Source organism: Schistocerca nitens, chromosome 1 (genome assembly GCF_023898315.1).
Source record: "Schistocerca nitens isolate TAMUIC-IGC-003100 chromosome 1, iqSchNite1.1, whole genome shotgun sequence".
NCBI lineage: Eukaryota > Metazoa > Arthropoda > Insecta > Orthoptera > Acrididae > Schistocerca > Schistocerca nitens.
Window position 1 is genome coordinate 227972233 of NC_064614.1, and position 15438 is coordinate 227987670.

General features: G+C 39.7%; 1 protein-coding gene across 1 annotated transcript in view; it reads right to left on the bottom strand.

Moving 5' to 3' along the window:
- Positions 1–202: 202 nt before the first annotated feature.
- The window catches only part of LOC126246219 (headcase protein-like), a 758320-nt gene continuing 743084 nt past the window's right edge, over positions 203–15438 (bottom strand). The window contains exon 5 of the mRNA XM_049948378.1: positions 203–6121. Coding sequence (XP_049804335.1) covers positions 5954–6121 — 168 coding nt within the window. The 3' untranslated portion in view covers positions 203–5953. The remainder of the gene's footprint in view (positions 6122–15438) is intronic.

Genomic DNA, 15438 nt, shown 5'->3' on the forward strand with positions numbered 1-15438 from the left:
ATATAGTGATAAAACAATTTAACAAATAACTGTTTGTGCGGGACTTGAACAGACAAAGTTCATGTCCATAGTTTCAACAGTCATTTCAATATGGAATCTGGCAGTGAATTTTACTAAATGTTTTCAGTCAAGGATATGAAATAAATTACTTGCACAAAACTGTACTAAATTTATATAACAACATGAGCAAATTCAAAACACCTTGTCAGTGCGACCCTCAAATTTTAATATCCAAAAATATATCTGTATCATTAATCTCACAAAAATGTAGCTCAATCAGCAGAGAAGGCAATGTAGTTAAATTTTAAAATGAACATGATAGCTCTTTATGTACATGAGCACAATTTAAATATTCAGTCTCTCTCTTTGCTGTGTGGCTCACGAGTTGCGAACACTTCTGTCAAGCTTCCCATACAATCAAAAATTATAACAGTAATAATAAGAAAGATAATAATAAAGCACTTGAGTAATTACCACACAATAGTCTTATGCAATGTTATTTCTTACAGCAATAATCCACTATACATTCTACAGATTATTAACATATTACACATGTGGTGCATAATATATATATATTTATATTATTTGTAATATTAGTACTCTTATCATAGTACAATAAAAATTATGACATTCTCAACACATGATACGACATGCTGAAAGCCCTCAAAGGTTGTGTGTGAAGCCCCTTGAGAGGCACTTTAAAAATAGCCTTCTGAAACATTCCTGCCTTTATTCTTCCTGTTACTGCAGAGATATATTTATGGATGCAATGCCAGGGTTGTAAAACTACTTTCTCATTACCAATATCTGTGAACTAACTTTACATGTGACTGGAACTCTCACAGAAAATTTTCTTTGGCTCTGCAGTCATATCAATAACAAATGTTAAAACTCACAATTACAAAAAAGCACATTTTTATTGTACGATCTACTAAAAAGATACAAGAATAAAAAATAAATGTAGCACAGACATTTCTTATTGGGTTGTGTTGAAGACAGATAGCATCTCAGATTTCGTTATCTTAATAAAATGAAGACAAGGAGAGTGTCTGAAGTCAGTATAAGGAAGCAGTTTACAGATGAAATTTGAATTTTAATATAAACCATCAAGTAGCCTAATGTTACATATATTTTCAAGTCCTGACATGTCTATCACAGTACACACACAATTCATTTACCTTACAGTTAAATTTATTTAAAATTTCATTTCCCAGTGTCTGCCACAGAAGCCATTACTGAAAATATACTGTGAATCGTTCTCTTTCCAATGCAGATTCTTAACTCACAAAAATTAATGAAGGGAAATAAATTACATAATACATTCCGTTTATAAATGTGCTCAACATATAACTCATCACTAATACAGAAACTGAGAGCTGAGAGAAAGACTGTTGCACAACCTACTCCAATAATCATCATCAGAAGACAAATTATCACACATGATCTTGATGTTTGAATGTCTAATCATGCAAAAAGAAAGCCCACTTACTGATACATGGGTATATTCAACAGCAAATATCTGTAATAGATCTTTCAAGCTCATATAAACGTACCTCAACTTTACAAAAGAGATATTTTGCCATTAGATGGCATTTCCAAAAGTTTGTACAACAACTAATTTTAGAATGCCTCTAATTCAAAAGATGTAAAAAAATGTATTTCATTGTGAAGTCTGTATGTCCAGAAAACTCCTTCGCTCCTCTCAAAATTTTGTGGATGTAAGACTCGAAAACCATAAATGTTCTGTCCAGTGAACAACATTTTACTAACTCAGTAAACAAAGTCACATATTTATATAGCCCCATTCCCTTGTGCGCAAGGGTTTCCATTTTCCCCGCATCACTGAATATTAGTCGCATGAAAAGCCCTGATAAAAGAACAATTTTAGTTGGATACAGACTATCAGACACTGTTCATTTCTCCATCCAAAAAACCTTCTGCTGTCAAAACCAGTATCAACATATGAGAAGTATGTGTTTCCCTCATATATTCCCCACACAAACGATGTGTTGTATATTTATGGTAGTTACTGTGTTTTGATAGCACATAAAAGTCATTTTCGCACTTAATTTACTGTACAGTACAATAGATGCTCTTGTCATTACAAAATGCAAATATCTAAAGAGATGGGTGTCTGACCAACATGTACAATGCCAATGTAAAAAATATTAAAAAGCATAATACCAAAGAGTAAAAAAAAGTTCCCATTGTTACACATTACTTTCTACTATTCCTCAATCTTAGTTTATTACCAATCTACTATTTATAAGTGGCAAGCCACATTTTAACCAGCACATCGCACTCCTAACTGCCTCTCAATCTGCTTATTGGTCCACTCCACCAGCTTCCTAACATAGTTGGATGCTTCACGAAATGGCCAAAATTGCAAACATCTTTACACATCTTTACACTCAACCTACGTCTAGTGAAACACGGTAGTGCATGAAGGGAAAACTTAGCAAACCTATCATCAATATCTGTAAATTGTCAACCAACATAATATAATTTGCTTGACTATAACAACTCCCAACATTGCCTCCATCAACAACATATAGGAAAGAGCATTATATAAGGACTATTATTTTTCTAAAAAGCAGTTTAGCCAATAAATTAAGTATACCACCAGTTCTACAGATATAAATCCTTCTAGTAAATTAGGCCTTGCCTATGGTATTTCATTTAGTTATATAATAAATTGGGGCTACCACAGCTTCATACTTCTATCAATATCAATCTCTTCACAATTCTGATTCCATGTTTTGGAAAATTTATGATAAAGTTACTCAAACACACATTCACATTACATCACATTACTTGCATAAAAAGAATGACAATTTACATTTCAGAATGAAATAAATTAGTGTATGAACATGATACATTAATTACCCAAAGAAAACAACTCATGGCTTACGAAAGTATGGCAGCTTATTGTATACACACTGCATTTAGAGAATCATACACCACCAGAAAAGAAACACAACACAATACTTTTGTAGGTATAGTGAAATCTACCACACCAACCAACAAAGAAAGAAATTGACTAACCTGATGGCAGAAAAATCTGTTATTGGCATAATGTTATCATGTTCCATCATTGATGAAAGTGGACATGTTACTTCCATATCTGACAAAAATATTGATTTGTCCAAACTGTGGAAAGTGTATGGTTTTGAGAGGAAACAGTAAATATATGGTATACTCTACTTACAAGAGACAACACAAAAAACACACATCCCATTCTGCACTCGCTCCAATTTGAGGTGAAATGTATTTGTACATATGTTTTCACTTGAAGGCTTCTTATTTTTTTGTACCTGTTTCATATTTATACTATATTTTCAGGGTTATTTAATGTAGTGAACTACTTTTTAAGGTACCAAAACAGCATCCTAATGGCTAATTACATACTATAGCTGGGAATTTGTGTTTTTGTGTACAACCCACCAGTCAAATAGGGAATATCTAGCATCACGCACACTAAAGCAAAACTTCAGAATATTAATTTAATATAAAACTGTTCAATGTACACTTGCTAGAAGAAGCAACTTCGTTCTCATTTAGAACATCAAATTCGAATCACTATATAGTTATGCAACATTGTAGAATAAAAGTGTAAAGTGATGATTTGTTAACTAGCAAGCAATTTTTTTACATCTCTAATATATGTCCTGACGCTACTATAACCATGTAACTGATTTCACATAAAACACAAAGACTTATTTAACAAATCATGCCTGTATGACTTAAACAAGATTATCTTTAATTTTGTGTTTGTTCTTCCCAATTCTGTATAAGCTCATACAATCCCCACTGTCAGTTTTTTTCTACCAGGAGTACAACACATGGACTTAAGGTACTAAAACAGCTTTTTCCTGCAAGAAGGAAAAACTATCAATAATATATCTGATGTGGGAAGAAGGAATTCAAAATATTTTGGTAAATATTAGATACAAATATATCACAGCTAATTCAGTTCCCAGACAGGGCAAAAAAAATCAAAACTCTGTTTTAAAATTTAGGCAGTCAATTCTATAGAAAAATTCAAATTGAAATTTTGATGGGGTTTTTGAGTGAGGGTTGTTACATATACAGAATAGTCACCGTATAATGAAGCATGTGATAGCATACCTTTACCTAACTATTGCACAAGAAATAAATAGTCTATTTCTGTACCTAATTGTTTGTAAAATGTACACAAATTTCCCGACAACTGCCACAGCTTGGCACAAAAGGGGCATCTTATGAGGTCAATGCAAGACCAAAATATTCTGTTTCATGGAATTCTCCACATGAGCAATATGGGGGCGGTGTATTTTACACAGTCTAAAGTGGAGTCATTTAAGAATGGCAATAGCTGTCCACTGGCAGCTTTGGTAGATTACATGATTTCTGAGCAAGATGAAAACTGGTTAGCAAAGTTTTCTTGTTTAGCAGAAAATTTCAGTGGTACATTCTCTTAAACCTAGCATTAGTAATTAACAATTAGGAAGTTGTTCTAACTGATGAAATCTTACCACATAGAAAATTTATTACAGTCTACGTCTTACACTCTCCTCTTCATTTTGTTTATTTATACATAGATACAGACATATAAACTTTCATCTGCTGACATTTACAATTGAAATATAAACAATAGTCACAAAATTTATGTGTGTAGTTAATAAAACGTTCTCTTCATTCAAAGTACTTCCATCAAATGCGGATGTGAGCTAAATTTCAACACAAAAACTGACATTCATACCAGTGTGTATGATTTCTTTCATTTACAAGAAAACAGAAACATTGATATAAAACATATAAAATTAAGCAGTCTTATCTCTACATGAACTTACAGTTACCAGACTTACTATAGCAGTGGGACAAATAATACCAGCATTGGTTCTAGAATAAAGCAGTCAACAAATACATGGCAGGTCAATTACAGACTAATTTACTTTTATTTAAATTGTAACTCTACAAGTACCAACTTAACAACTTCTCTGAAATAACAAAAAAATGTCATTACTAAATAAGCAAGGCATACCTACAAATTAGCAGCCGAAAATTTTCCACATGGTACGCATATGTCAGAGGAAATACATTATTTAAAATTTGTGCTTTGCTCCACCAATGCTAATATTTGCTAATAAATCCCAAAGTCCAATATTTGTACTTAATGTTAATCAAACCCACTTTCAATAAGAAAATCACTATGAGGAAAAACCATTTAGCATATACCTCTCCAAAAGCGGTAACTTTACAACACACTGCAAACATACCAAGGTGTTTCAGTTCATAATTTTTTTCATATATAAAGATCTTTTGAAAATAAGAACGTTTCGCAAGTTACCTCACTTTGACACGTCATTTTTGACATTAAAATATACATCTACCATGAGATAAATATACAGTTACATAGAGAAAACGACAAACATCTGGCACTAAACTACACAACACGGCAGTAGAATGCAAATTTACTACCTATCATAAAATTTCAAACAAGGAGAAGCATCTCACAAACACTACATGTCAGAAAATAATAAGAGACTGACCTTCAGTACAAACAGAAGTTGTAGGCGTTATTCATGCCACAAAATGACAAAAGAAGTGAGGACTGCCAAAAAATATTAATTTCAAAAGTCTTCTACTGGGGCAATTTCGAGAGCACAAGAACAATGATACTGATATTTCTGCAACACAAAACTTAATCTTTTTCTTGGCACTGGCATTCTACACAATGTTGCCACAGAAAAATCCACATAAAACTCTAATTCTGGAATACAATTATCAAAAAATTTTCCTCATTATTAAATGAAACATAGACTCCGTTACACTTCAATAACATCTATTAAAATGCTCTCTCTTTCTTCAACATCATTAGTTTCCAAGTCGCATAACAGCCCCAGTAGTAGCCCAGCCCCACTTGTGGCAGGAGGGCAGACGGTAATCGTGAGTTCCTATGTTGCGGGCACTGTTAAGACCATGGCTGCTGTGGCACGTTTCGGGCATAACAGTAGGCCAGTGGCTTCACAAAATGTGCATCCACTGTCCTGCAATGTGGGCATGGCACGGAGTGGCTGTAGTCAGAGTAGAAGTTGAGCCGTTGGTGAGGATGCAGCATTGGCTTCTGGCAGTTGTTGCACTGTTGACACAGGTAAGTAATAAATGTTATGAAACTAATCTTAGTAACCATAATTAAAGGCAACTAATTATACCACATTATAAGAATATTCACTAACATTTTGGGGAACATAAAGCAACAGCCTGAAATCAGAGAAATGGCTTACATTCTTGTATACCATGCTCTATAGACTACAGAGAAATTACTGCAACAACAAAATATTGAATGGTAATCAGAACAGCAATACTGTAGAACAAAGGTGTACCCAGTGAGGGGGCATACCAGAGCAGTTGCTACTCTCCCCATCCCCCTGCCACCGCTATAAAAAAAAGCCAGAATGCATAATGGACACCGACTAAGTAGGAAGTGCTCCTAGGGCCATTTGTCGTATATCACAAAATAATTTCGCCGTTTAGTGCGAAACTAACATGTTAAAAATTGGTATGTTCCATGATAATGCTTCTATTCAAAAACAACAACTACTAATCATGATACAAATAAAATGAGGTTGACTGGACTGGTCTGTTCAAACCCCTGACTTGCATGTCTTTCAAGAACTTTGGAATTTTTGATTGTTTGCTATACCAATTTATCCAAACATTCACATCATTTACCATAAAGCACAGTGAAAACAAAGTTCATCTTCAGCACATAACAGCTTTGTGGTAATATAACCCCCAAAATTACAAGCAGTATTAATAGTAAAATGAACTCATCTTACAAGCTATTAGAGGGCTGCTATTTCTTACAGCGAACAACAATGGCAGACAGGGATTTTTCAGCAATATTCGGCAGAATTTAAAAGTTAAGCATGATTAGAAACAAAGAAACTATGAAGAATAAATGTACACAGTAAACGAATAAGCAGTTTTCATATACATGGCACACAATGCACTATGCTCGTGATGTCTCAGTCGTACACACACTTCAGTCCCAAACACAGTAAAGCTATAGGTGACCGAACATGAAAATGACCAAAACTGAGTTTTATTTTTCTTCACAAGAAGCAGTAATTTCTCCTGACTTCAGATGTATGGTTTATTAACAAACGCATGTACTTTTTTTCTTGAAGGTGCTTTGCGTAAAAAGCTATTCAAGGGGCACACACCCTTGCAATTTAGCGGCGACAAATGGCATGTCTTGCGTTCTGGCGTTTACAATGTGCGAATGTTCCATAGATGGGTTCAAGAAGGCTGTATACAGTAACACGGCATATACACGAGACATTTTAGCCGTGAATGACGATTTGCTTGCACTCGTTTAATGAATGTGACTTCGCTTTGGTAGTTACATTTCTCTTTTAGGGGTGTTCAAAATGTGCAAGAGTTAACAAATGATGGACTTGTAAGACGAAAATATGTAAAGGATTCGCATAACATGAGAAAACCTGTGTGAGAAACCTGGTTCTACAAAATTTCTACAGCAGAGAATTTGCAGCATGAACTGTGACCAGAAAACCCTCATGGTGGAATACTGGGCGAGTGATGCTACAGGGAAGGAACATTGCCAAAGGCATTACTTCTTGCTACTATTACAGGAACAGTGAAGTCAGAAAACAGTGATCTTTCAGAGTAAAATTTCTTACTACTTACTTACCAGATCAATACCAAAATTCAAAACAAAGTTTCAACAGTTGCATATAAGCATCGGTTACCAAATACGGTCTTTGTTGGTCGCATAGACCTGGCAACAGATGTGATGAACATAATACTGATCCAATCATGGAGTGATTATATCAAAGTTAAAAGTTAAGTAATGGGCCATTTATATATCCAGCCCACGAATAATCATTGATTCTCAGCAAGTAACGAAAGTGAAAAGACCTACAGAAGTCTCTACTAAGCAGTCTGGAGAAATGAAGTGTCTCTTCAGTAAAAGTGTACAGGATTCGCCTCATCAGCAAGAATGTAAAGCTGAAATGCACTGAAAGAGCTCTACAGTGAGGAGAAAATGTTACAGTAAGGTTTATTTTCTCATTTTCCCTATCAACACAATGGTATCACTTCTTCCAAATGTAAATGACGATAGCAGCTTTGTATTAGGCCTTATTCTTCTGGAAATAGTGGTACCACTATTATACGGTGTTATCATTGTGGGTGGTGTTTCTTAAACAAAATAACCATGAAATATGTTTTTTTTACTTCATCGGACTTATTCAAACGAGACAAGACGCGTAAAATGTTTCTATGGCTGCAAAAAGCAGGCCGCCGAAGTTTGAGCGATGTGAGACACATGATGCAACAGAAAATGAAATGAGCTTTCAAAATTAGTCTGGTACACAACTTGATGTAATAATAAAGCTATAATGAATAGTTATAGGTGGGTACTGAAAATGCTGTGGAGTGATAACACAAAAAATTAGGTACTGCAGAGAACTGGTGTAAAATTGATGCGACTAAACAGAAAAAGGGGAAGGATAATAGCAAATGTGTTAGGAAATCATGAAATAACTTTGATGGTGTCACATGGGACCCTAGAGGGCAAACATTGTTGGGAAGACAGGGATTGGAATATATAAAAGAAATAATAAGTGCTACTCTGCGACGAAGAGATCGGCAGAGAAGAGAAAATCATGGCCGCCCACATCAAACCAGTCAGATGAGATAAAACCTTAACCTCTTACATGTTTTATATCAAGGGTAATGTACTCTCTAAGTATGAGGAAAAAAAAGGGATCCCCATTCATTGCCCTGTTTTGCATAGTAGAATTCTCAGATTCCTTGAAGCAGGTCCTTATGCAGACCACAATTTCAGCAGCTTTGAATAACCCATATTGTGTCTGTCAAAACTTTGGCGATTGTTCCGAGAAACGGGCATGTTAAGTCATTTCCCGTTACAAATTCATCGAAGAATAACACTCGCCAACAGCATCCAACTCCTGTTTCTAAAGTACGACTAAATCCAACTCTGTCTGAAAGACAACTGTCTGTAAAAGCTAAGTGCGTATGGGAGACCCAAAGCAGATGACTGTTATGTATGGTGCTAAGGGCTTCATGGTATATGAAGGCACCATGATGAGTGGCTGTTTCACACTTTCATTGGTGGGCGAAGAAATAAAGCTAACACCCAGAGGTAATGTGCAAAAAGCTTGGGCTTGGCAATACTGATCACAACCATCGAGCAATCGCAAGGGCTAGTCAGCTATGCTCAAACACGCTGCACATCCTCTTCCACGGGAATTGAATCGACGACCAATACAGGAATGTAAACCCTTAGTCTGGGTAACGTTTTGGCTAGCAACCTGAATGTTCTGGGCCCCAGTTACGACCCAGCCATGGCTTAAATTTTGAATAACAAATCGTCAGCAATGGAGGTCGAAAACTTCCGGTATAAGGAGTCACCTTCATCTTGACAATGGCCTTGTCAAGAAGGGCAGAGGAGCAGACAGAATTTCAGGGGAACCTCTTGCTCTTGAGTGGAAAATTTCCCCTAAAAGGTGTATTAATAAGCAATGATCCAAGGCATGACAATGCAGGAGGCAATGGAAACCACTGCATTAAAGACACATTATGGGTGTCCACACGACATGTGATCTGTGATTTAAAAAAAGTTATTTGATGATCTCTCCATTGGCAAACGATTCCGGATTTCTCTCTCGGATCCTCAGGAGGAGACAGCCAAATGGAAGGTAACCAAGAGAAAAAGACTGCATAATCAAATCTATGGTTCGGAGTTTGAACGTGGCGGGAAAGCTAGAAAATATGAAAAAGGAAATGCAAAGGCTCAATCTGGGCATAGAGGGGTTCAGTGAAGTGAAATGGAAACAAGATAAGGATTTCTGGTATGACGAATAGAGGGTAGTACCTACAGCAGCGGAAAATAGTATAATGGGAATAAGATTCGTTATAAGTAGGAAGGTAGGGCAGAGAGTGAGTTACTTTGAATAATTCTGTGGTAGGATTATTCTCACCTGAACTGTCAGCAAACCGACGCCAATCACACTATTTCAAGGATCCAAGCCGCCGATATGAAGAATTACAGGGTAACTCGTCATGTAAAGGAAGATGATAAATTAATAATCATGACGGATTGAACACTATCGTAGGGAAAAGAACTAAAGACGGTGTTATGGGCGAAAATGGGCTCAGTAGTAGGAATTCAGAGAAGAAAGACTAATTGAGTTACAGAGTAAACTTCAGCTGGTAATAGCGAAAAAACAGTTCAAAAGTCTCATGAGGAGGAGGTATACTTAGAAGAATCCTGGAGACACAGGAAGATACCAGCTGGATTACAGCGTGGCCATGGAAGTGCAGAGAAGCCAAAGGGAAAGAGTCTCACATAATATCCATAGTTACGCCCAAATGAAAGAGCGGATATGTGGAAAGAAAAGGTCTCTACGAGAGGGGGTATTTGACTCATGACACGACACAAGAAGAAATGAGATTCGGTATGGAAGTCATAAAAGATCCACTACTCGAATCATAGTTTAACAGAGCTCAGGAAAACTGGCGATCAAGTAACGCAGTGGGAATAGCTAACATTCCTTCGGAACTTCTAAAATCTTGGGAGAAGTGACAACCAAACGACAGCTCAATCTAAACATCAACGAAATAATGGCGGAAATAAAGGTTCAAGAGCAGGATTAAAAAACTGCACCAATGTTTGTGCCGTGTAATAATGGCGTGGAAGTGCATATCGGTGTGAGTAGCTTTTCTGTGGACACTGTGGCCAAGGCATCCATTTCGCTTGCGGCGTATGAGGAAATCGAGGAAGGCAATGTATTGTCTTTTTATACCTCCATGAAGAACTGAGCGTTACTATTAATGCTACTGACATGTTTCTCGCGTCCGTGGGGCCAAATGACGAATATCTCGTCAAAGAATCCAAAGAAACAACTAGGCTTTAATGGCGGCGTGTGTAATGAAACAACATCGAAATTCTGCACACAGAGGTTTGCAACAGCTGGAGCTAACGGTCTTCCCACCGCTACGCCCCCGTCTAATCATAATATTGGCATTGTACAGAAAATAAGAAGATGTATGAATGTGCCTAAATATCTCGACGAAGTCGGTCACAAGGGAATGGGATACTAGGTCCAAAGAATTTTTGATAGGCACATTCGTAAACAGCGTTACCACAACAAAACTGACCAATCTCTCCATCAATATATTGACGACTGTTAATCCGGCTGATACAATCGACTGAGCTTTGAATACCATGTTCACAGTATCCCATAAGTGGAGCAAGGAGACTCGCCAAATACCTCGGCAGTCTGTATGCTGGTGAAACAGTGGTGGATACAATGAGGCGGAATGGCGTCCGGTCCTTGCAGATCTTCGGTGAAGCATAAGCATTAGGTGCTCTAGACGCCTTTCTTGATCACATTGTCTTCCACCGAAGACAGCTTGAGAAGCTTAGTTTCCTTCCTTATCATTCTCGATGTTGGGTCGCGTGAGAGATCCTGCTGAGTATCTTTGTCCAATAGCGCACAGGCCTGCGGATCGTAGTCCGCGTATTCCACAATCACTGCTGCGATGCCCTTTTCAGCAGGAAGGGCCACAATGCTTTCATCTTGGCGTAGTGTGCGCTGGCCATTGCGCTCAGCCTAGGTCATGAGCTGGTAGCTCTGCTTTCGTGCGAAAACTGATGGTATTACGTTATACGAGGTGCATTCAAGTTCTAAGGCCTCCGATTTTTTTTCTAATTAACTACTCACCCGAAATCGATGAAACTGGCGTTACTTCTCGACGTAATCGCCCTGCAGACGTACACATTTTTCACAACGCTGACGCCATGATTCCATGGCAGCAGCGAAGGCTTCTTTAGGAGTCTGTTTTGACCACTGGAAAATCGCTGAGGCAATAGCAGCACGGCTGGTGAATGTGCGGCCACGGAGAGTGTCTTTCATTGTTGAAAAAAGCCAAAAGTCACTAGGAGCCAGGTCAGGTGAGTATGGAGCATGAGGAATCATTTCAAAGTTGTTATCACGAAGAAACTGTTGCGTAATGTTAGCTCGATGTGCGGGTGCGTTGTCTTAGTGAAACAGCACATGCGCAGCCCTTCCCGGACGTTTTTGTTGCAGTGCAGGAAGGAATTTGTTCTTCAAAACATTTTCGTAGGATGCACCTGTTACCGTAGTGCCCTTTGGAACGCAATTGGTAAGGATTACGCCCTCGCTGTCCCAGAACATGGACACCATCATTTTTTCAGCACTGGCGGTTACCCGAAATTTTTTTGGTGGCGGTGAATCTGTGTGCTTCCATTGAGCTGACTGGCGCTTTGTTTCTGGATTGAAAAATGGCATCCACGTCTCATCCATTGTCACAACCGACGAAAAGAAAGTCCCATTCCTGCTGTCGTTGCACTTCAACATTACTTGGCAACGTGCCACACGGGCAGCCGTGTGGTCGTCCGTCAGCATTCGTGGCACCCACCTGGATGACACTTTTCGCATTTTCAGGTCGTCATGCAGGATTGTGTACACAGAACCCACAGAAATGCCAACTCTGGAGGCGATCTGTTCAACAGTCATTCAGCGATCCCCCAAAACAATTCTCTCCACTTTCTTGATCATGTCGTCAGACCGGCTTCTGCGAGCCCGAGGTTGTTTCGGTTTGTTGTCACACGATGTTCTGCCTTCATTAAACTGTCGCACCCACAAACACACTTTCGACACATCCATAACTCCATCACCACAAGTCTCCTTCAACTGTCGATGAATTTCAATTGGTTTCACACCACGCAAATTCAGAAAACGAATGATTGCACGCTGTTCAAGTAAGGAAAACGTCGCCATTTTAAGTATTTAAAACAGTTCTCATTCTCGCCGCTAGTGGTAAAATTCCATCTGCCATACGGTGCTGCCATCTCTGGGACGTATTGACAATGAACGCGGCCTCATTTTTAAAGAATGCGCATGATGCTATATCTTTCGAGTCCGGAGAAAAAAAATCGGAGGCCTTAGAACTTGAATGCACCTCGTATTTCGTCCGTTGCTTGACTTGCGAGCTTGCGGGCTGCCTGTTCGAGGCTACATTTTTTAACTAGCAGGAATGTCCCGTGGCGAAAGTGCAAAGTCCTTTCTGAAGTGCCAACATTGCACCCGTGTCAAATTTGACGAAAGCTATGCCATGGCTGGCACTAACGACTTCTGGGAATGTTTAATGAAAGAAGCCATTGTAATAAAAATTAGTGATAACGCCTTTAATAGAGACGGCGGCCCGCTGCGCAACGCGGCATACGATCCAGCGACAGTGCGGTTGAAGCAGGCAAATCGAATGGTTCAAATGGCTCTGAACACTATGGGACTTAACTTCTAAGGTCATCAGTCCTATAGAAGTTAGAACTACTTAAACCTAACTAACCTAAGGACAACACACACATCCATGCCCGAGGCAGGATTCGAACCTGCGCCCGTAGCGGTCTCGCGGTTCCACACTGTAGCGCCTAGAACCGGACGGCCACCCAGGCCGGCGGCAAATCGAAGCCCGAGTCAATGTATGTGGTGATGCCGCCTCAGTGATATCAGAGTCAGCAGCTAACGTGCATACGGACGTACTAGCAGCCCACTGGCAGCCATACCATTTGCCAATGGCCAAGGCTTGTTTGGCCGACAGCTTGTGTACTTTTGATCACTTGAGGCGGCAGGAAGCCTAAGAACTTTTTATTCACTCTGCAGTCTTACATTCTTCTATATGATTGTTTGCTTCCAAATCACAACATACTTGAAACTTCCTGGCAGATTAAAACTGTGTGCCGGATCGAGCCTCAAACTCGGGACCTTTGCCTTTTGCGGGCAAGTGCTCTACCATCTGAGCTACCCAAGCACGACTCACGCCCCGTCCTCACAGCCTTACTTCTGCCAGTACCTCGTCTCCTACCTTTCCAGTTTGGAGGTACTGGCAGAAGTAAGGCTGTGAGGACGGGGCGTGAGTCGTGCTTGGGTAGCTCAGATGGTAGAGCACTTGCCCGCGAAAGGCAAAGCTCCCGAGTTCGAGTCTCGGTCCGGTACACAGTTTTAATCTGCCAGGAAGTTTCATATCAGCGCACACTCCGCTGCAGAGTGAACATCTCCTTCTGGACACAACATACTTCTATCGTGCCCATGAGGAACCACACCTCATACTGATGCTGACAACTGATATCAGTTCCACGTAGAATGAAAATTTAATCAATAATGTCCCGTATGTTATATGAACACCTCCAAACAGTGTGATAAATATGGCGCTAGTCTTCGTGGTGTGACACTTTCCATTTCTGTTGGCACAACTCCAAGAGTTAGCACACCAGTACCTATCCGCTTTAATGTTCTCATTTTCGTCTAAATAACGCCACCGGAAAGGTGCGACATGGGGGAAACAGGTAAAGGTATTACATGCAACTGGCGCAATAAGCACGGTTTAAGCTGCGCAGCGCCGTTGACAGCAGAGAGCGTCAGGCAGGGCAGAGGGCGGAGGCTGCGCGCCAATTTCAGGGAACATAAAGCGGCAGCCGGCAATTAGCCGGTGCGCGCCGCCGCCAAACCGATTAGGGCGCCTAACAACGCCAGGAGTCGCCTCGCCGCTGCAGCAAGTGGCTGCAGACCGCAGCGCCTGCAGACATGCCTTGTGGCCTGTCCGCCTGGGACTCGCTGGCTGCCGTCGCGCTGTGTTTACCCACAGTGCCTGAGGTACTCAGGTCTCGCATCACTTGCAATTTCCGCTGGGTTCTGGCGCAAAGTACACAGCTGCCCATTAAAACTGTAACACTACGAAAGCAACAAACGCGAAATTGTCAAGATCCATGCGGCTTTGCGCGGATGATGCTGTAGTACAGAAGTTGCAGCATTAGAAAATTGCAGCGAAATCCAGGAAGATCTGCAGCGGATAGGCACTTGGTGCAGGGAGTGGCAACTGACCCTTAACACAGACAAATGTAATGTATTGCGAATACATAAAAAGAAGGATCCTTTATTGTATAATTATATGATAGCGGAACAAACACTGGTAGAAGTTACTTCTGTAAAATATTTGGGACTATGCGTACGGAACGATTTGAAGTGGAATGATCATATAAAATTAATTGTTGGTTAAGGCGGGTGCCAGGTTGAGATTCATTGGGAGAGTCCTTAGAAAATGTAGTCCATCAACAAAGGAGGTGGCTTACAAAACACTCGTTCGACCTATACTTGAGTATAGTACCAGGTCGGGTTGACAGAGGAGATGGAGAAGATCCAAAGAAGAGCGGCGCGTTTCGTCACAGGGTTATTTGGTAAGCGTGATAGCGTTAGGGAGACGTTTCGCAAACTCAAGTGGCACACTCTGCAAGAGAGGCGCTCTGCATCGCGGTGTAGCTTGCTTTCCAGGTTTCGAGAGGGTGCGTTTCTGGATGAGGTATCGAAATATTGCTTCCCCCTACTT